The sequence below is a fragment of the Sitophilus oryzae genome, unplaced genomic scaffold (assembly GCF_002938485.1).
Source record: "Sitophilus oryzae breed Bouriz unplaced genomic scaffold, Soryzae_2.0 scaffold_1442_pilon_pilon, whole genome shotgun sequence".
Classification (NCBI taxonomy): Eukaryota; Metazoa; Arthropoda; class Insecta; order Coleoptera; family Curculionidae; genus Sitophilus; species Sitophilus oryzae.
This window is the reverse complement of record NW_022146107.1, coordinates 1,603,517-1,627,805: the sequence shown is the minus strand read 5'-3', so window position 1 is coordinate 1,627,805 and position 24,289 is coordinate 1,603,517. Positions and strand designations below refer to the sequence as shown.

At 31.6% G+C, this 24,289-nt stretch overlaps 1 protein-coding gene across 1 annotated transcript in view; it reads right to left on the bottom strand.

Moving 5' to 3' along the window:
• Positions 1-8,713: 8,713 nt before the first annotated feature.
• LOC115877019 (polycomb group protein Psc-like) overlaps positions 8,714-24,289 on the bottom strand; it is a 320,522-nt gene continuing 304,946 nt past the window's right edge. Inside the window, exons 5-7 of the mRNA XM_030893082.1 lie at positions 15,981-16,176; positions 15,441-15,521; positions 8,714-15,375 (exon numbers count right to left, since the gene is read on the bottom strand). Of these exons, the coding sequence (XP_030748942.1) occupies positions 11,992-15,375; positions 15,441-15,521; positions 15,981-16,176 (3,661 nt within the window). The 3' untranslated portion in view covers positions 8,714-11,991. The remainder of the gene's footprint in view (positions 15,376-15,440; positions 15,522-15,980; positions 16,177-24,289) is intronic.

The following is a 24,289-nucleotide window of genomic DNA, read 5'->3' as shown; positions in this document are numbered from 1 at the left end:
ATAAGAAGAAATTAGTCTTATTTTGAAAGGAAAATATAGAAAAAACTCTTTCTATAGAAAAAGTCTTTATACTAACCAGAATCCGGTGACATATACGCGGTCTCACCGGAAACATTACTTATTACTTCGCATAACTTGAAGAATATCTACTTTTAATAATGAACACTTCAGAAATACACCAGTAAAAACATTTATTATTTGAGATTAAAACTCGAATTAAATTATAAATATTAGTTACCTATGTTGTTATAGCTTTTATAGGCCTGTTTAACGACTTAATAAGTTACCTAGCGAAAAAATCTGTGCGCGTACCTACCACTATTGTTACAGGTTAATTCGTTAAAGAAATATGTTACACAAGTTAAAAACGCTAAAATTTTAATGGTATTACTTGTGCATTATTGGCCTTATAATGTAATTTGTTGGAATTATATCTTCTTTAAATATAATTAGACTTTTTAACGACTTTTAAGTTACCTAGGAAAAAATCTGTGCACGTACCTACCAGTATTGTTACAGGTTAATTCGTGAAACAAATGTGTTACATATTATTCGTGGTATTAGTGGTATTATATTGGAATCAGCTTGGCATTAGTGGGGCATTATATGAGAAATTTTGGTATTTAATTTGTATTTTTGGCATTACTTTGGCATTAGTATACAGACATTTGTCAGCGGTTTACTCCTTGTAGATAATCAAAAAGTTTTTTGATAAAATTTGCTTTTTATGTCAGATCATTTCTATGAAAAATTACATTAGATTTTTATTAAAGACGCTGGGTAATTAAAACATTGACTAATAAAGCTTGTCCACTTTAAATAAGGGGTCACGAAATATCCTCCTTGGAGTGTTTGGGTTAAGGGGTGTATAATAAATTAATCGTTGTTTTATAATAAAAACCATAAAACATTTATTTGTGAGTAAAATAATGCAATGGTTGGATATCTCTCCTTTATAATTAGGTGACTAAAAATACACTAAAATAATTAGAAAAAAAATCTTGTACTTATTTAGTAATTACGTCAATATTAATTAATTGACTTTCTAGTCTATTTTATTTTATGTACAAATATATTATTAAATTTTAAGCATTAAGTAATAAAACACTTTGTGCCCTCTTATATCGTAAGAGGTTACGAAATATACTCCTGGTTACACCCCTTACAGAAAACAGTGTAAGGGGTGTAAATAAATTGTATAATCACTGTTTTTTATAATAAAAACTATAAAACATTTCTTATTTGTGAGATTAAAAAAACAAAACAATGCATTGGTTAAAATAAGTACATTCAATACATATGTATGTGTTATAACCTAATATAGCCATTACTATTATTATTAAAATAATATGTGTGTAATGCACATTTCTTTAACGAATTAACCTGTAACAGACATTTATATGCCCAGTATATTTTTGTTTAACAAACCAATCAGGAAAAATCCAAAACCTACGGATAACAAATTAATTACTACTGTCAGCTAGTTCAGCTACTGTCTAGGTAGAATATACCTAGAGTACCTACACCTACCTATGATGAAGGTAGATTAAAGCTTATTTTGACGTTACCTCTCACTTCGGTGTCACAAGCTGAATTTTTCAGGGATGGGAGTACAGTACATGATATTCCCTAAGTACAGTACATGATATGACCCTTATTCCGAAAGTAGTACAAAATTAGACCGGGTAAAAGGGCACTATCATCAAAAATCGATATATTAATACCACCGTATAAAGAAAACAAATACTTATTTTTTGATCTAGTACACAATAAAGTCTTCGTAGGGAGTAATTTTTTATAATTATTTACGAAAAAACATTTCCATTAGCGCTTATGACCAAAAAAAACTTTAAACATGAATAATCATTTCAATCATGCGAAAATTTGGTTTAAAAATAGATTTTTTAATATAACTTTCATTTAACGAAAAACGAAGGCCTAAATGAAAAAAAGAAACAATTTAAAAGTTTCGCTTATGTCTTGACAATGTATCAAAGCAAACCCCATATTTTTTGCTTTTAAACTAATAAAGATATATCAATAAACAATTAGCGATGTAATGGTTTTTGCGCGCGCTGGCCGACTGCCGCCGCTGCGCCGAGGTTTCCTATACCCTTGTATATATGACGTCATGGTGTGGCAAATGTAGCATTTTAATTCGATTTGGGCTCCCTTATATAGGATAACAGAAACATTTTCAATGTTAAAAAAAATTCCTTAAATTCCTTTCCGTCTATTTTTAAACAATAAATGCAATAATTTTGGCCATGTGTATATGTGTACCAATATGTTTTTTTCTATTTGATAAATAGGTCTGTAGTGAATGTTATCGATCTGGGAACTTCATGTTCAGTTTACCCTGCATTTATGTTTATACGGAGCAATAATCAACAATAATTGGAATAGTTGGATATTCTGATTTTGCAAATTTAGCTGGCATTTAATTACGAAATTCCAATATTTCAAAGCCGTTCTGGCTAGTATCAAAACAAACAAAAAAAAGTAATTATCATTAATTTTTTAATGATATTTAAATTAATTTTCCATAATAAGTAAGGCTAATCAAAACGAGATGATAAATAAATAGAGCTAATATGAAAGTTTTCTAATTTAATTATTATACAGGATGTCCCAGAAATAAGTGCAAGTATTTTAAGGGGTGGTAGATCTCGATAAAAGAAACATATTTTCTCTTTATCGTTTTTCAAATAAGCCAATGGAGTTATTTTACTTTGAAAATTAAAAAAAAAGATTTTTTGCTAAAATTTTGAGAAGCACTGGATCTTTTCTGGATTTTCTTTCTTGTAAATTTAATCTAATAGCTATGTTGCCACATTATCAAAAAATTATGTTTTTTAACTAAAAAAATTCCAAAAAAATTTTCAATTTTTTTTTCGCGAAAAAAACATCATAGGTGTGTTTCTGGGGTTGAACAATACTACCAGTTAAAATACTTGCACTTATTTCTAGTTTGTGAGTGTCATTTCAATTTTTTTATATACCTACTATGGGCCGGGCGCAGTGAAATATTTATGGCGGCATATTGAAAATATTTTTGTCAACATACAAGGAGTAAACAGACGTAATATTCAATATTATGTAACAGATAGCCCACACTGGTGGTAGCTATGGTTTATCTTGTATTATATTTTCAGAGATATTTTCAGAAAACCACCATTTTCTAATGAGAAAATATCACTGTAGCCCACACTGTTGTAGATAGGTTTGACACTTTTTATCTTATATTTTCAAAACACCACAATCTTCTAGGTACACTATTTTTTTGAAACCCTGTATAATTATTAAAAATAAAGTATTTTTAATGTATTATTATCTTTTTTAACAATTACTCAATATTATTAATATAATTAATTTGTATTTCATGTGTAAAATAGAAACATGTACTGTTCTCGTCTAGTAAGACCTTCCTCAGTTCTTAATTGCAACGTGCAACGTTATTTGCGTTCTCCAAATGCTTTCTAAACCGGCAACATCGCCGAAATGCAGTTAGGTCTATGTGTATTCAATGCACAGTCGACCCACTGGGTGGCCTGAACTACCAATTCAGTTCCACTTTATTTATTTAGAACCTTTACACCCATTATCATGCGATCTTGGGATCAAGTTTGAAAAAAAATTTTGAATGCTTCTTCAAAAATAAAACGACAACAAATGTTTAAAAATTTTTAATGAAAATTGCAAAATAATATGTTACATCTCCTTAATATTTAACTAATTACAATATATAATACAGATCCTAAATAAACAAGCTTAAAATAACAATAATTTAATATAATTAAAACATTAACAAATGATTCTAAAAATCAATCATGTACATCATATCCAAAAGGAAAATTAAATGAAAAAATGTACATAAAAAGAACGTCAAAACACACTTTCCTTTCTGAAGGAAAAAATTATAAAACTGGCCATTTCGTGAAAAATTAGGCTAATAATACGAAGAGGCTTATTATGTAGTATATTTGTATGTGACCTACTTTAGTGAAGCAACAACAATTAAAATTAAGAAAAGTACATGGTTGAAAAACTAATAAAAAAGTATCAAAAATATAATACAGTAGTTTTACAAGAGTAATAAATATAATAATAATTATAGAATATAATTTCACTATTGTAGTCTATAATTATCCATTTTTTTATTACTCATAAGCCTCATTTAATATATCTATATTCAAAAATATAATGATAAAAATCTTTTGACGTCTGTCCATAGCTATATTTTTCATTTTGTGAGAATTCATTATGGAACACGAAAGACAACTGTTGCAAGCAATCAAAACATTTTTAACGAACACAGAATACAAGTTAAATTTTTTTGATTGTAATTTTGTAAATAAATCCCTCAAAATAAAATTAAATTAAAAAAATATTAAATATTACTTTAAAATAATTTAATTTTCAGTGCGTATAAGCGAAAGAACTCAAAAATATTTGTGTATTAAAAAATAATTGCTGACCTAATTACATCCAAGATTTTTTAATATTTTTCTATTGAGTTTTCTTTCTTTTTTCGTTTGGGGTGTTTCAAATCTAATATCTAGATTTTCTCTTTCACAAGCATTAAAGAACCAACCACTAAATAGAATATTGTGATTGAATTGACGTTCAAAACGGATTTACTCTAAAAAGTTGAAATATGGTACATATGTAGATTTACTAAGTTGCGTTTTTATGTAAAATGACTATTTACTTTTGAAATGTATCTACCAGGCGACTCAACTTTTAATATTTTACTATATCTTTCTGATTTTTTTTAGCATATTTCACAGAATTTAGAACCTTTTTATTTCTAAACATTTTATATAAATCATCATCGGTATAAACAATATCCGCAAGAGGAAGTATGGGTCGATATAATACAGGGTTCGGCAATAGTTCGTCGGGCATCTGTAGCCCCTAGAATAAAAAACTTGGCAATTTTGTTGTGGAAACCTAAAGTCTATACAGGGTGGTCCGAACTGTATTCCGGAAACTTCGGCAGCATATTCTGCAGATAAATTTAAGTAAAAAAGTTCGTATAAGTGTATGTCCTAAAGTGCTTATTTTCAGAGATACAGGGTGTAGAAGTTTCATTTTTATTTCGATTTTTTCCAAATAATTTCTGATGTAACGTCAATATTTGGATGAAAATTGGTGTCTGGGAGTTTTTTGACATGAGAAATTTGATTTTGATGTCAATATGACTCCTACTGGTAGAGGGCGCCAACTATATATGTTTTAACTGTTTTGAAGCGTAATAACTTTTTGTCCGTACCTGTATAAAACTACAGAGGGAAAAAATATACAACTCTGCGACTTTTTACGCAAAAAATATATCTTTGTAAAAATCGCTACGAGCAACCGTTCTCAAAATATTTAGAATGGAAATAGTCAATACACATTAGCGTAAATAGCAATTTATCCTGGGGTGGGCCTGGGGGGGGCCTGGGGTTGAGACCAGGGGGGGCCTAGGGCTTTTGTTTTTTTTTTAAATGAAAAATAATCTTAAAACCGTGTTCCCATTACTGAAATACCTAAAAATTTTCTAAAAAAAAATTAAAAAAACACATTTTTTGAACACAACAAAATAGTATTAAATAAACAAAACTACAAAACGTCACTTTTACTGCATCACAAGCAAATAAAAATTAATACGTAGCCAAGAGTCATAATTCAGGATTTCCCTGGGGGGTGCCCAGCAGCACCTGGGGGGGGGGGCGCCCCCCCGGGCCCCCCTGTAGTTACGTCAATGTCAATACATGTCGTTATTGACGAAAAATAAACACGTTGAGTAGATAGTTATTTGACTGAAATGATAAATTTGGGAAATTTTTATTTTTTTAAATTAATCATAAATTTTTCTGCAAAAAAATGATGATAAAACAGTTTCTGTTGAACTTTTGGCACAAAAACTTTCAGATTTATGATCTCAATCAAATAACTATTTAGTTAACATGTTTAATTTATGTCAATGATGACAGGTAGATATTGATAATTTCGATTCCAAATATCTCGAAAACCAATACTCGTAGCGATTTTTACTAAGAGACATTTTTAACGTAAAAAACGTCGTAAATTTATATTTTTTTATTCAGTAGTTTCATACAGGTACGGACGAAAAGTTATTACTCTTCAAACCTGTTAAAAAATATGTAGGTGGCGCCCTCTACTAGTAGGATTCATATTGACATCAAAATCAAGTTTCTCGTGTCAAAAAACTCCCAGAAACCAATTTTCATAAAAATATTGACGTTACTGCAGGAATTATTTGGAAAAAATCGAAATAAAAATGAAACTTCTATACATTTATACGAACTTTTTTACTTATTTTGATCTGCAGAATACGCTGCCGAAGTTTCCGGAATACAGCTCAAAAAAGTGTGAGTGGATCGGGGATCGGGCTGCTTTTTTTAAATGGAACACCATTATTATTGCATTTTTGGCTTCCTTTCAGATCATTTTACATAATACTAAGTAAATATGTCATAAGTCAAATATATAATAAGAGTAAATATGTTTTTTTTATTTTCAGCCTTTTTTAAAAAAATATTAAAAATACAAGAACAGTCCTGAAATCAATACTATGTTTTAGGTTTTTTAGATGGCCTATACTTACTTTGCTATAAATATTATAATCGTTAATTATACAAGGTGTTCAAAATTCTACGCCAAACTTTCTGAAATATAAAATAATTTTTCTTCGTTTTTTTTATACGGAACAGAAGACCCTGTATATTATATTATAATAGATAGAGAAAAAAAATAAACATTTTTTATTTTTAGAGTATTTCAAAATTTTTAACGGTTTCGCAGATTTTCGCGGTTTATATTTCATATGGCCTTTTCCACAGTAAATTTTTATCATAGCCACCCAATTAGTTTTCTCTTGCATTTTACCGCGGAAAGAGCCATGTAAAATAATACCGCGAGTATCTGCGAAACCGTTAAGAACTTTAAAATACTCTAAATACAAAAAGTGTTCATTTATTATTTCTCTATCTAGTAAAAAAATAATATACGGTGTGTTCGATTTAAAAAAACGAAAAAAAAAATATATTTTAGAAAGTTTGGCGTAGAATTTTGAAATTTGTATGATTTAATATTACGATATTTATGGCAAAGTAAGTGTAGACAATCTAAAGTAAATACCTAACATAGTTTTGATTTCAGGGCAGTTCTTGTATTTGTAATATTTATTTAAATAAGGATGAAAAATATGAATTTTTTATTTATTTATCAATATCTCTGAAACTATCGACATATATCTACCTACTAGTATCTTCGAATCACGTAAAGTGATCTGAAAAGAAGCCAAAAATACAGTAATATATGGGGTGTAGATTCCGACCCACTCACACTTTTTTGAGCCACCCTGTAGATGTTAAAATATTTTCCTGTATTATAGTACATACTTTAGGTTTGCACTTAAACAAAATTTCCAAGTTTTTTTATTCTAGGAACTAGGTACAGATGGCCGACGCACTATTTCCAGGCCCCTGTATAGTGAGTGTAGGTTACGTTAAACGGCCCATACATTATAAAACAAATTGCGCAACAAAGCAATGCGCACCGTTGCTTTGCCCAACTGCATCACCTATACACTTAGTAAAATGTTGATCAACTTTTTATTAAAAGTGCCATTGTTCGAATAACAATCATGTCACCAAAAATGTTACCAAAAAACGAAAAAGAAAACAAAGAATTTGGATGAAATAACTAAAATATTTCACGAACGAAGCGCAACACACCGTTGCACAAAAGAATCCAAACATTCTTGGAACTTATCAAACAGGGCCATACAATGGAAACTTGTTGGACAACAGCCTTTTTTGCGCAATTTGTTTGATAATGGTTGATAATGGTCGTTTTAGTAACTGTTGAACTCAAAATTATTTGTCAGGTAATTGAATTACTAGATGATTTAAGCCCCATTTTTTAATATTTACCTACCGAGTTTTCCTCATTTTTCCGTTTAGGGCTTAGGATCTTTAAAATCTAATAATCGTCTGAACTTCCCCCCTTTAGAACACCAACACTGTCTCAAAAAACGACATCACATCAAAGGCGCTACGCAAAGAACGAACGAAACATTAAAAAGAATGACAAAAATAATTCACTCGACCTTAATAACTGAAACGAATTGAAGAAAGGGAGCCCCTCTCTGGCCGCAGGGTCAAAACGTGATACCAATTAATTTTAATATCCCGAAACTTATTTTCTGGTATCCGCAAGGCGCTTCCTTTCTTAAAAGTATCTTATGGTTCCGTCATTAAAAGTAAATTAAATATCCCAAATTTTAAAATCATTATTTATTTTGATGAGGTTTTCTCAGATATTCCGTTGTCATAAAAAAAGATCACTCACACAAATTAAAACCTGATACTGGTAAATTTTAATTATTCGAAATGTATTTTTTATTATTCAGAAGACTTCTTAAGATGTTTTGTCAAGAAAACTTTGTTATTCAGAATATATTCAGAACCTCGCAATTAGTGGAATAAATTAGTTGTTTGTCAATTACACTTTATACTTTTTACTTTACAATCATTCACAATGTCTAAAAAACACAATTAAAATTAATAGAACATCCTAGCAACAGCTTGTGCTAGTCAGTTGTATCCAATGGATACAACTTTGTCTATGGATACTATCCATTAGACAAAGCCTAATATTTAGCTTATAAAACAATCAACTTTTAATTTCTAACCACAATTTCTCTTGCCAGATGATAATCAAAGGCCAAAATGACATTTCTCGCAAATTTTGAAGTATAATTAGTGGAAAAGTTAATAGTTTGATAACTTTTACTAGTAATTCAAAATGTCTACGACTAATTTTGACATTCTGAGTGCTCACATTGAAATTAAAAGAACAAACTTCTACGCTAATTGAAACCACTAAGTTATTCCACTAATTGCGAGGTTCTGAATGAAGCTTGAAACAGCAATCCTGTAAGTTGTTGCCACGACAGCTGACATACAGGTTGTTAATTTGTTTATTACTGGCGGCAAGAGCTTTATGGTTGAAACATGGCAACCCCGGCCCGCTCGTCGATAGACGACGCGACAGGACGACAGAAAACCCTATAAGTGCATGCGTTCTTAATAGGCAGTGTTGCCATTCTGTTCTCCTATAAGTAACTGATGTCCAGTTAACAACCTGTATATCATTTTTTTGATAACGGTCACGAAGTGGGCATGTTGAAATTATGTTTCTTGTACAAGTCATTAATAAAATTTGTGAATAAAGCGTACCCTAAATTAAAAGCATGTTAACGTAACCCAAGTTTATGGCATCCAATGAAAAAAGCAAGGCATGAATTTAATTTTACGAAAATAAACTTGATAATCATAAAGTTCCAAAATGAATAATACTCCTCGTTCTCAAAGTGAACTTTTATAGGTAGCTAATAAAATAGAATCAATTATGAAAAGAACATTAAACGTATAATTAATAGCCTGGTAAAAAAGATCATAAAAAACGTCGCTACTACACAGCGCCCAATAAAAGTTTTACGAATTCGCAACTCGGGAAAACTTTCTAAAAACTCCAAAACAATTATTTGTGATTTTACCGTCGTTCCCTTTCTTCAATATTTGTTGAGCCTACGTGATACCAATTAATTTTAATATAGCAGGATTTAAACTTACTTTTCTTATTAGTTAGTTTTGCTTCCTACATTAAATTAATTTTACGAATGAATCTTTGGATTAAAGTTAATTTCAAAAACATAAAACGGAAAAGTAAATAGAGCTATTAGTTAAGGAAAATGAATATTAGATTGCTTGGCTGTAATATTTTTGCCAAATTCATGATAAGATGACAGATTACTATAAGAATTATACCAGCAGAAAAAATAAATAAAGGTATAAATAAAAATAAGATTTTTCCTTTCGGAAACGGTAAGTAGCTAAACGACCAGTGAAACATCTACGGATAGAGCGAGTGGAGCTCTATATTCGCCCCATTTAAATTGTGTTTCGAAAATGCACAGTTTCCGAGATATTTAATTTGAAAGATTTCGATTGTCGATTTTCTGGATATACCCCTTTCAAAAAATAGATTTTTTTATTTGTTCAATTTTTGCCACTTTTCTCACCTGGTTAGAAGACGTTAATGTAAGAATTCCAAATGTAATTTGATCCCCTTTTTAGGTTATGTTGTACTTTAAAAAAATTGCCGAAAATTAAAAAAACGGGTTTTATTTTTTTTTCTCACCCTGTATGTATTTTTTTGACAAACTGTGGATACTAAAAAATTTAACTAATCAATCTGCATCGATACACGCCCCAAAAATTTTTAAATCGGAAAATTTCGAAGAACGAAAATTTACTGAATATAGTTTGGACAAGATGTCATTAAGTTGATAACTTCCTAACTTCATTCTTTTTAAACAACGAAATAATATGATTAAAGAAACAGATATTCGTTAAGTATATTTTTAAAGCAAGGAATTGATAAGTTTTAATTGGAGATTCATATCTTGATAGACATATATATGCATATGATTATAAGGTTTGTAGTAGAGAAGTATACATATACATTTAAGATGATAATTATTAAGTTTGTACAGAACCTGAGATTTTCCATCAATATGAAACCACGAAAATTGATTGACAAGACTTTAATTCAATATTCGTGACTTCTCATTTGAGTATAGTTTTTTACATAATACATTTATAGATTAATATGCGCGAAGAACATATAATCAGCTAAGCATATTAAATGAATCATTTAAAATCATAAAATATTCAAAAAAGAATTATATTGGACATCAGTGGATCAATCATGGAAGTTAACTTGGTTGTATTTGTGGAAGTACTAAACATTGTTTCACAGTGGCAAACTGAAAATATTTTCAAATTATATAACAGAAACTAGAATAATTTTTTTTTTCAAATATCTATAATAGTTAGAATATTAAAAATTAAATTGATTCAGCAAAATTCTTTGAATTACACAAAACCTCAAGTAAACAGTTAATTGTATATTTTGAAATGCCTTTGCTCAGTTTGCGGCAGACTAGCGCAAGAATGGTTTGCGCGAAAGTGCTTGCTTGTTCCTTAACTAACCACAGGCTTGGAATAAGATGCCATGAATTGAAACAGGACCGGACTAATCATAAATTTAGTCGTAAATGTTTAATTCTTTTTATCAATTAATATTAATTTATACTTATATATTTTTTTTACAAATTCTGAGTCTATCAAATGTTCAAATTTTATTAAGGTTGATTGGAAAAATATGATTTCTTTGAAATATTTTCACAATAAATTTGTTATTACTATACTTTATTGTATTACTATAATACCTCTCATTAGAATGCCAATAAAGTGTAGTTGCTGTAAAACAGTGTTTAATAAATGTTTGTGTGTATAATTGTATAACAGACCCAAGTAGTTCCATGATGTATCTACTCGTAATTAATTAATACAAAATCCGATAACAATTACATATCAAATCTATTACTAATTAGCATTTTTTTAAACTAATTTTATAAATCACTGTATAAATCCGATATATCAAATTATAGTTATTCTAGTATATTTTATAAATATTAAGTATAGGTAATGTTACTTGTTAGTTGAAATTATACTTAATCTTTCAAATGTAGCTGTACTAAATTTACTATAATTGATATATCAATACAAAAACTAGATAACACTTTCAGTCTATTCATAATTTAAGAAGCGCGAAAAATAAATAACCTTTTAAAACTAAACATAAAATATTATTATTAGTCAACGTCGAAAAATTTACTATTTACATTACTCTTTATACATATATATCATGCTTTACTTTGTCAGAATTCTAGATTGTTAGGAACTGATATATACATTTCCCTAAAAAATAAATGTTCTAAATTATTCTATTTGAGAGACTATCGCACTATACAATTTCGTCGTTCTGAGTAAGTCAAGCATGTTGATAAACTAGGACCCTGTAGCCGGAACCACCTTTAATATATTTCTAATATACACAAATAAAACTCTATGAACCATTAAGCGATCCGTTCAAATTTTGAAGGTATTTTTCGTACTGTAATACAGGTCCCTGATTCCTATTCAACCAATTTTGCCGATTCTGCATTTCAAAATGTTTCAGAAGCATGGCCTGTTGGAATGCGGCCAACTGGTTTGTCGCTAATATAGACGGATTTATATTGAAAGTGGCCGTCAGTTGCGACAGGTTCGGAATGTTATATTTTTCCATGATCTCGTTCGTTGACAACGCGGCAACATTGCCATTTTGACTAGACGGAACTCCTGAACTTACGGAAAACGGCGCTACTGGAGAAAGTCCAGAGGATGACGGTTTTGGAGAAATGTTACGCGGTTTAGGCGAAATATTTACAGGTTTTGGCAAAATAGTAACATTCTTTGGCCGATTAACTGGCTTATTTGGAAAGGAAGAAGTAGGTGTATACATATGTTTAATGACGGGCGAGGATTTAGGAGAGCTTTTTGGTAAAGGTGTGTGCGGTCGAGAACAACCGCTATCTGATAATTTCGGCAGTCCCGAACTTAACGACGGGACTTTAAACTCAGAGCTAGGAGAACTCGACTCTTTTGAGTGTTGCTTGGTATCATTGGTATCAGATTTTTTCGAGTCAGACTCTGTCCCTTCAGACTTCAAGACTACAGCATCTATTGATTTTTGCAAATTTGATGATGCCTGGATGAGCATCTTACAATCAGTATTATTCTCTGGCGCTAATGGATCAAGCACGAACCCCATCAGATTAGTATCGAAGGAAAATTTCTTATTTTTATTACGAGGCCATCGAGGAATTTTAATTTTTTGTGGAGACGTTTCATCTTTCTTCGTTTTCTTAATAAGCTGACTAGGAATATCTAAAATGTTTCTTTTGTTTGTACTCCCAGACATACTTTGTTTATTTTGTGATGATTGGGGGCCACTACTATCACTTGAAACCTCACTTAATTTTGGTGATGGCACTTTAAAAATCTGATTAACAGATTTAACTTCAGTTGACGGTGATAAAGTTTGTTTGCTATCTACTGGTTGGGGCAAGCATTCCGCACGTACCGGGGACACAATACCATTAGCTTTTTTCGTCTTGGTGGGACTCTGTTGCCCTACTGATACAGTGTAATTCATTCCCAAACTGGATGAATGCAAACTAGCTACTGTTTGAGGAACTAGTTTACTAATAAAGTCCATTTCGAATTTCCGTTTTCCTTTTTGTAAACTTTGATGAGGTAAACGTGAAATAGGAATTTTCGGTAATAATGTCTGTACTTTATTTCCCTCTGCTTTTCCTTTTTCCGATTCTGATTTTACCTTATTGGATTGGCTAGTGCCATTTGTAGTACTTTCTGAAGCGGGACTTAATAACGTTGGTTCTTCTTTTTGCTCTACAGATGCGAGATTCGGAACATCTTCTGGAGGTTTCTTTAAAGACTCTTCAAATATTTTCTGAAAAGTCTGAGGTGATTTTGGAGTAAGTTTAGTGCTATCCTCATTCTGAGAGATATTTAAAATTTTACTTAATTCAGGTACAGGAGCTGGTTGAATCTGAAATTTGGAAGGGGCGTTTGTTGTGACAGGAATTTCAAATTGCTGTTTTGGTCCGACAATGTGTGAAATCGTCGTAGACATAGGTATTTTTTCAGTCAGACTTTTGGCAATATCAGATAAATCTTGGTCCACTTTCTGCTCACTATCATTATCGCATAATTTACCAATTTTTAAATGACTCAAATCGCTGGGTTTAGTATTACTTTCAGATGGTGGATTCTCGTCGGGAAGTTTTAAAATTTCTATAAAATTCTTCACAGGTGGCACGACAGGTGGTGACCTATGATCCTCTGTACTTTCCTTTAATGTAATGGATAATGAAGATGGGATGTTTATTTTGCAACTATCAATTAATGACTGTAAACTATTATCTCGAGAGAAACTTTCTTCAACAGGAGAGACTTTTAATGAAGAAATCTTCTCTTGAAGAATAATCTTTACCGCTTTTTTACAACCGAGTTTGGTCGGTCTTCCATTATCGATAACTATGGGACTATTGGCTTTTCGTTTATGGCTTGCAACTGATTTACAATCTTTAATTTTCTCTTTAGCGGACTTATCTTCTTGCTGTATCTGTTTAAGTTTGGAAACAGCTGTCAATTCGATACTTTTAAAGAATTTTGACTTTTCATCTTCGGAATTATCATTTACGTTATTCAGTTCTGTATTCGACACCTTTTCAGTTTCAAAAATGGTTTTTAAATCGAGGGAATGATTCTTGTTTTCAAGAGAATGTTTTGCTTTGTTAGTCGTTTTTAATAAAAGATTCTTTTTCAGCGTCCTTTTTATTGATTTAAGACTCTTCGAAGTTGACTTTTTAGGACTAGGGGGTTTCATTCTTGGTCCCTTCTTGATTGTTTGTTTCACAATATGGTGCCCAATTGGATGACCATCTTTGTTTGATAACGGTTCAATCTGTGTAATTATTTCAACGTTTTCGCTGCGATTTAATGTAATACTGGTATAGCTTTTAGTGACGGTCTTTGAATATACCTGACTGTTATGATTTGGCACTTCTTTTTCGTCTATAATATTTTTTGACAACTGAAGAATAAACTTATCGCCTGAATCACATAGTGGATGTTCAGAAAATGCGGGTTCTTGTTTAATAATTGGCATCATGGACAGTTCAGCCTTTGTTGGACTTTTCATAGGTTCAGTCTTTATTTTAATATCATCTAACACAAGATTTGATATGGCCTTTTTATTTACGTAGCACTTTTTTACTATTTGAGATTCTATTGGTTCCACGTTTTTAATATCACTATTACTGAGTTTAAGTTCAGTTTTTTGTACAATCTGTTTCTCATTGTTTTGAGGCTTTGATGATGCCTTTGCAGCACTATACGTTTTAACTCTATTTTCTTCATAACATTTAACTTCTTCAGTTTCATCTACAGAATCAATATCATAAATTTTGTACGAATCTTTGTTATTTTCAAATTTACATTCTTTGCTATTCGCAATTTTAGTTTTAAAGAGTTGTACAGTCAATTGTCTATTATCGGAATTTTCTTCATTAGTACATATCTTCCCTTTATCAATAGCACCATCGTCTTCGACTCTTGATTTAGCTCTATCGTTGTCGTTCTCTTTGTTACAACTTTCTAAATCTTCTTTCGAATCTTCATCGCTAAATTGCTTAATACTACCATTACTTTTTCCGACAGACTTCCTTCTAGAATCTTTTCTTTTAGGCAAAACTGTTTTGACGCCATTTGTTTTCGTTTTCGGTATCTTAGTTGATATGAAGGGCATACTGTTAATAGGACTCTCGGTTCTTTTAGTGTTGTTGAGATCGACAATTCGAAAGAAGAATTTCATTAATTCGTTCTGCAAAATAATAAAAAAAAAACCCGTAAGTAATTTGGCATGTAATAAAAAGTAAAAAAAATTACCCTTTGCCAAGAATAAATATATCCAATGTCAATTAAAGTATAGTGGTCTGGTAATGGCACTCGTTTGTATAAAATATCGATCTGAAACAAAGAGAAATAATTTAAAAAAAACTAATATTTATACTAAATACTAAAAGATAGTAGACGAATTTTCATTTAGATGGACATAAAATTAATATAACATGATCATTTTACTAATTTTTATTTTTCTATTTATATTTTAAGGTGTATAATATTTTAGGTAGAGATAGGGGTAGAGGGTAGAAATAGCGTAAATAAATATAAACACAAAGTAAAAACAAAAACAATATTTTAAGTGTCAGAAGCAGAAACAAATTTTCTAATATATTTTGCACCTGTAATGCCGAGAATAGATGACGGTTATTATTCAGAACTCCTTGATTGCCTTGACTACTAAATAAATAATACATTTTGAAGCTGTTCAGGGAATGGCATTAGGGTTGATATTTTTTGGTAAAACAAAGCAAATTAACACGGTTAAAAATACATTACTTATTGACTTACAAATAGAATACTTACAAAAAACTGGCTGGTATCGACATTATACTTGTTCCGGACAAATTTCTTCAAAACTTCGATACGACACATGCCAGGACAAAGCAAGTATCTCTTCATCTGGGTTTCGGCGTTCTCATCAATTGCTTCACTGTCTTTCGAAGAATCGCTGCCAAGGAGTAATCCAGGAATGTGTATTGCGCCTGGAGCGGAGTCATCACTGAAACAAAAATAAATATCAAATTAAATTCTCCATTGTTATAAATTATGTATATCAATTAATAAATAATGTTCACAGAATGCCAGAAATTATTACTTATTTTAATTCTTGTAAAAACATTGAAAATTCTAAATAAATAATACATAGTAAAATAAATTTAGTTCGGCTATGTAACCAGAAGAGTTGCAGAGAAACATAGTGTTTTTGAAAATATACACTGTGTCAAAAAAATAGTGTGTGATTCTACAGATAAAAATAAAATAAGAAGTTCTTATGAACATATGCCCTAAAATGCTTCCTGAAGAAATTACAGCCCTCGAAAGGGTCAATAAAAGTAATATAATTTGTTTATTTTTAAGGACATTGGCAAATGGTTTTTCTTGAAATTTGGTACTTTTTTTATCCTTATAGATTGTCCAACTAAACTTTACGTTGCATTCATCGATCTAATAAAAGCCTTCGACTCTGTAAACAGAGATACACTTTGGGGAATTATGAAAAACTCCGGAGTACCCAACAAATTTCTTGCAGTGTGTAAAAGCTTCCATAACAACAACAAATCAAGAGTGTCATATCATGGATCACTGAGATCACAGGATTAGCAGCGCCTCAAGAGCATTTTGGAAATTAAAGGACAGGGTTTTCTACAATCATGACTTGAGCACAAAAACGAAACTTGCAGTGTACCGAGCAATAATAATTCCCACGATCTTATATGGAAGCGAAACCTGGGTGCCGTACTGCCGACACATGAACGCATTAAACAAGTTGCAGCAGAGACATCTTAGACAACTCCTAAGAATAAAATGGTTCCATCATGTCTCAAACGTATCGGTCCTTGAAAAAGCTAACTGCGAGAGTATTGAAGTCATGATAACAAAGTCCCGCTTAAGATGGGCTGGTCACGTATGCAGAATGCAAGAAAACCGCATACCAAAATCTCTGCTTTACGGTGAACTTGTAGACGGTAAGAGGAGGCCGGGCCAGGTGGACTACTCAAAAGGTACAAGGATATGTTCCACGAAAACTTAATTAACAAGCAGAATGTGTGGGAAGAAGCAGCTCACAATAGAACGGAATGGAGAAGAATTGTGAAGTCAGTTAACAGTGACAACCAAAAAGTAAAGAGGAAACAAAGCAATGAGATTTTTGAATGTCTGGAGTGCGGTAGACAGATAACATCACGTATCGGGCTTTTCGGTCACAGAAAAGCTCATGAAAGAAAACGTCTTGCGTGACCATCTTCTAATGCGTGTCAAATACACGTCAGCGAGTAATGGCAGTATGTATGTATATAGATACAGCAATTTCAACAAATAAGAATTATAACTTGGACTTTTTTATGTAAAAAAGGTGCTCTTCGTTGAGTTCGAAATGGTGAACGGTTTTCAAGATATTTGCGTGTAAAGGTTCCGATGCATCCATTTTAGTATTAGTGAAATCAGAAGATTCATTTATTTAAAATTTCTTTTTTCATATCATTTTACTCCACTAAAATCGATGCATCGTAACCTTTAAACGCAAATATCTTGAAAACCATTCACCGTTTCGACCTAAACGAAGAGCACCTATTCTACGTAAAAAAGTTCTAGCTTTTTATGTGATTTGTTGAAATTACTGTATCTATAAAGATAAAAGAAGTACCACCAGTAGTACATACTATCTACCCTAGTGGACTAACTTTCAGGGGTGTTACGGAATTTTACACGATCGCCATTCGCATTAAAATTAAAATGTGTGTAAAAGTACCAAATTTTAGGAAAAACGGTTAGCCAATATTCTTAAAAATAAGCAAAATATATTATTTTTATTTATCCTTTCGAGCGCTGTAATTACTTCGGGATGTGTATAGGGCATATGTTCATAGGAACTCATAAGAATCACCCACCGAAGTTAGATACACTAGTTTTGATACCCTGTATATGAAAAATAACATTGAATATGCAAATTCAATGTTGCTTTGTTGAATTTGATGTATGTTGCACAATTATGTAGCTTCAAAAATGCCCAAACCTTTTGTATTCCGGGCCTGACCTAACCGAGACCGAACAAGACAAAAACAAACCGCATGGTACCGCCTTGTGAAGCCGACGGAGGTAGTACGGGCCCGTTCACTTCCGAAGCAGATGCTAAATGGTCGTTTTTCTCGGTAATATTTACGGTGCAAATTTGCATTGCAAAGCCCTTCTTCGATTTACCTTCAGAAGTTTACCGTTTCTCGGTAAATTGAGCGAATTTATGGTCATATGGATATTCCGAACGGTTTAGAAGATCTGCGAGCAAGCGTGACAAACATAATGGAAAATACTCATACCAGTTTACTTAGCTTTTAATAAAAGAAAACGAATTTCAGACGTCGAGTAATGCGACTATTCTCGGCTTTGGTAATGCGTAAGGCGCCGCTTTATGCGATGATTATTAGCTTTTTATATACGTTATAATATTTACATAAAAAAGAACAGCTTATAAGCTCATCGGCAAGTTATGTATTTTTCTTTTTAACATTGGAGGTTCTTTATTTGGAGAGCAGTGCCGTATTAGATATAGTAACTGTAGATCGATGGTAGTTTATTATAACATTATATTTAATAGAAAACAAATTTCTTGGAGTATAGGTACATAATAAAATTATATAAGGATTCTTGCCACTTAACTGCTGATATAGAAATTTAATTCTACGCTGTGTTTGTCATAATGTGAATCAACCTGCTCTCACTACCCGTTTCGGAGCCCTACTCCATCATCAGGTGAGCTTGGGCAGATCCACAAAATGGCAACCACAGTGCAGAGATAGTTAATTCCAACTTGTCGGAAAGTGTCGGTTAGAGATTAAGTCCCGAACGGGAGATAGCGGCCTGATGCGTGCAATGGTAGTACTTTCGTACCACCGAGGCGCAACTATCGATAGTAAAAGGATGGTTTGGTTTGGTATATCAGCAGTTAAGTGGCAAGAATCCTTATATAATTTTATTATGTACCTATACTACAAGAAATTTGTTTTCTATTTTACAAAAAAAGCCTTTAACCATCCTTTTACTATCGATAGTTGCGCCTCGGTGGTACGAAAGTACTACCATTGCACACAGGCCGCTATCTCCCGTTCGGGACTTAATATCTAACCGACACTTTCCGACAAGTCGGAATTAACTATATCTGCGCTGTGGTTGTCATTTTGTGGATCTGCCCAAGCTCACTTGATGATGGAGTAGGGCTCCGAAACCGGTAGTGAGAGCAGGTTGATCCACATTATGACAAACACAGCGTAGAATTAAATTTCTATATCAGCAGTTAAGTGGCAAGAATCCTTATTTAATTTTATTATATTTAATTATCTCTTGAAAATAATTCTGGGGTGGAACTCTGTAACGAAATCTCCTCCCGTCATCAAAAGGGAAAAAAAACACAAAGAATATTCTGTTAAAATGACATTACATAAAGTCAAACCTCAAATTATCAATTACTACGTATTAACAATTTCATAATGAGGTAAAATTAAAATGCTTAACCTTTCTGTTTTAACTTTCTGATTTTTTGTTTGTTATTATTTTTTACTTCAGTTATTTTTTATTAAAAACAAAGAAGCGATAGCCATACATTACTAACCTCTACAGATGCCTGAGTAATTGATTTATTTATAATGCTTTTGAGCTTTAATAAATAAATAAATGTAGGTATTGCCCAGTAGCAATAGTTTCCTGTAATTTTTTCTACCTTATTATTTTTTAAAATTTTCGAATACTCACCTGGACAAAAACTATTTGACATTAGTATGTTATTAGTTGTGTACATAATAAAGCATTTCAGCCCCGGTTACTTTGAAGAAATTAACAAGTGAAAAACCGACTATTTATTTTTCATATTGTCACTATTAACACTTTCGGAAAAATCAATATTGCATATAAATAAACATAAACCATAACATAACTAAACCAGTACTTTTTAGTAAATTAATAATTTAATTTATTGTTTTGATAAGTTAATGTAGGTAACATTACAGTTGAGGGTTGGAATCGTTGGTGTTACACAGCAAAATAAAAACACTAAATCACCACAATACACCAAAACACTTTTACTTTTACACAGTTAGCAAAACACTTTTACTTTTACACATTACGTGATTTAGTGTTTTTATTTTGTAATGTAGGTACTTCAATATATTTTCCAACTTCTCTATTTTTCCTTTTTCTAAAAACTGTATGTAACAAAATAACAAGGAAATATTTCTTGATAAAAACAACATAAAAACGCTATATAACACAAGACAAATAAATCTGAACCGTACGAAAAAGTTAACATATGCTCCCTCTGCTTGAAATGAAAGCAGATTGGATCACTTTATATTTTACTCGATCTTTTCCAATCATAACAATAGAAAAGAGAACCCTGAAATAACAAACCAAATCCTAAGAAATCTTTACAGGCTTATTCATTATGAATGAAGGTATTTTATTTCTACCCTTATAAGAGCATAAGGGTGACATAAATATGTTATTAGTACAACATCCAATTATTACTTTTACGTTTTTTACTTCTTATTTTTAACTTTCAACAAATTATTTTTTATTTTAATAACACAATATTTATCTTATTTATATTAACTGTATATACGGTTCCTTTGTTGCTAATAAGACCGGATATACTTCCTCTAGGAGATGCGAGACCTTGTCGTTGGTGGAGAAAGTTCTAGTAAGGTGCTAGAGGGAATGCCTTCTGGAACTTTGGCTGGGGCTAAGGAACATCTCATTATCTTATCCCTGACTGCACCTAATTGCACCAAGACGTATAACGATGCCGGATGGGACTACCCTGTCCGTCATACCAGGCACCTTCCACTGTCTGTGGTCACGTATCATGGGCAGAGTAGGCTGTCTTAGCTTAACTGCCCGGATCAAGAGGAGACATATACAACCTCACCAAAAACCTAAATCCTATGATGGCGGGACCAAGTCAAAGGGATGCGCGGCTAGATAGAAGACTAGTCTCTACTGGTTTCAACCTTAGGGTACCAGGAGGCAACCCATTGTATTATTCTCGTCTCCCTTACTTCTATACATGCGTGTCTCTATAGAAGTGGACAACCCTAACCCTTGCAGTGTATCACCAACTTTGCCAGAACTCCAATGAAAAAGATACCTACATTGAGTTGGCGAGTCATCACTTCGAGGGAGGACGGCAATGGTGAGGTCCTCACAATAGGAATTCACCTCAAATCCAAGGAGGCAATAGAGAAAAACAGATATATCCTCTATTATAGATCTGGGTCAACAACGGTATAAAGTATAGGGTCTAAGAAGAGACCAAGTTAAAGAAGTGGAGAAAAAGAAGGTAGATCCTCCAGCCTCCACCTCAAGAGTACCTGAGCCGGAGATAAGCTTCTCGACTGTGAAGTTCACGGAATCCGTGAATGAGTTAATTAGTCAAACGATGGTTGATCTCAGCATACTCTGTCTTGGTATTTATCAGTTTGTTTTACTCTTACACTGTATATTTTTATTTAGTCTAGATAAAAATGTTGTTATTAAACCGGAAAAAACTGTAAAATTTTTGGGAACCACACTTGATGAAACTTTAAGGTGGTCAGATCAAATAGAAATTGTGTGCAAAAAATTAAATAAGGGTTATTACGTACTCCTCAATTTGAGAGAATCGGTTAATGAAGAGGGTGATACTTGAGTGCATACTACGCACTAATATACTCCGCTATGTCCTATAATATAGCAGTTTACGGTTGCGCAACTGGCAGCCAAAGAGTTTTTATTGCCCAAAAACGGGTACTCCGCTGAATGTACGGTTTGACACCCTTGCAATCGTGCAGAATTATTTTTAAAGAAAAAAAGATACCTATTAACGTTTATATCCATATATCTCCTAAGCATTCTATGCTATGCATTCAAAAACAGAAACTCCTATGAAACGATTGCTGACGTCCATGACTATGGAACTAGAAACAAAGAACTGTTCTATATTGGCAAAGTATAGCCGGCATAAGAAATCTCCTTCGTTTGCCAGTAAACATTTTTTTAATATGCTACCATCTGAATAGCGTAATATTACCAGTTTTCAAGTATTTAGAAAAACAATTAAAGAAATTTTAATTCAACAGTGTCTTTATAGCATTTCTGAATTTATGGACTATTTTAATAAATAATTTTTTACTTTTATACATTAGTGTTTATCAGGGTTGGAAAAAATAATGATTTTAAAAAAAAATCAAAAAAATCAGATTTATTTGATTTAAATCAGATTTTTTTTATTTAAATCAGATTTTTTTGATTTTAATTCAAAACAATATTTAAATCGGATTTCCAAATGACTAGGACTTATTTCCAATTAAAGTCCTATCCTAAATGGCTAAATCTTTATAACTCTGTCCGTTATCGATAACATTAATAATTCTAGGGTGCGTTTGTCATTTTTCCACATCGGTCACCAATATATTTCGCAAAAAAGTCGCTAGCTTCAGATCAAAAGGATTTTTTTTCAAACGTCTCACAAGTATTAATTTTTGTTATTTTAACGCCTCGGTATAAAAGTGAAGTACTGTTACGCCTAAGCACAAAAGTACAAAAATATATTATTAAACTGATATTAAGTGTCAAATTCAACGAGTGTACAAATTAAATTGTTGCTTGATTACTATTTATATTATTTGCACTATTTGAAATTGATTAAATGATTTGTAATATTTTAAAAAATAGTATGCAAGTTCTATTAGGAGTAGTAAAAATGTACTTTTTGTGCTTTCTTGTAACGTCGGAATAGCTTTACGATGGTCCTTCAAATGAGTATAATTCATCAAAAAAAGTATAATTTTTACTAACGATTATTATAGATTCTTGGCAATGAAGATATAGTCTCTATATCAGAAGAACCTAGTTCTGCACTAGACTGCGAATGATATTTATTCGAACAGCGAATTTTTGTCACTTGTGCATAAATTTTAAATAAATCTCCGCGTTTAGTGGTCTAATGGATTCACAGAAAATTACTTCAAAAATCGGTCCAACATTTAAATTGATGAATAGATATTTTTATATAGTTTTATAACATTTACATGCAATTACTTTTCGATTTATTATCTGTTATATCTTTTATAGAAATATTTTTTATAGCTTTCTAGGACACATTTTTATAACTTTTACAGTTATTTTTTTATTTATAATAAAGTTTTAATAAAATTATTTTTTTGATTTAAATCAATGATTAAAATTAAAAAAATCACTTGATTTAAATCATGATTTAAATAATTTGATTTAAATCATGCCAACCCTGGTGTTTATACATATTTTAAATGTCTTGTTTGTACTTATTTAATCTTAGATTAATTTTTTATAGGTATGTTCTTTTTATTTGACGTGTCCAAATTCAATGTATATTGATCATATTTGTGGATAAATATATATTATTGGTGCTTGTCAGATATAACACCCTCCGAATTTTGTACTTTTTTTTATATCACTCGAAAGCATACATAGAAATAAGTATTTCAAGCCAAAAAAAAGTGTGGATGATCCATAATTTAATGAAAAAATAAACATCTAATTATTGCTACAACAGGCTACTTTCTATGCGAAAACTCCTACAAATTTTGTCGGCGTTGCCAGATTCATTCATTTCTTCTTGAAAGGTTCATTAAAAAAACACGTGCTGGTCGGAAGAAAACTCACGTTAACAACAGACTATGACAACAGATTATTTTAAAATCAAGAAAAGGCGATCGTCTGAGGAACTGCTCCTACCCATAGCTGATATTTTGCCTACGAGATCTGACTATTTATAACTACAAAGTTGCACGAAAGAGTTTTGATTGCGTTGGTTTCAACTTGTTTGGGGGTTAATCTGTTGTTTTTTTATATTTTAATACGAATCTGAGTGCTTTCAATATCTTGATTTTAAAATAACTTATAATCTGTTCTTATCGTGACAGCGCTACTGTATAAGGATTTGTTCGTCCGGCGACCGGCACGTAAAATCAAGTGAAAGCAATCAGATTCGTATTAAAATAAAAAACAAAACAAAAGATTAACACACTCACGGAAAGGTTGAAACCAACGCAATCAAAACTCTTTCGGTCTCAACTCTTTTTTTGTATCATGTAACGTACCGAATGATC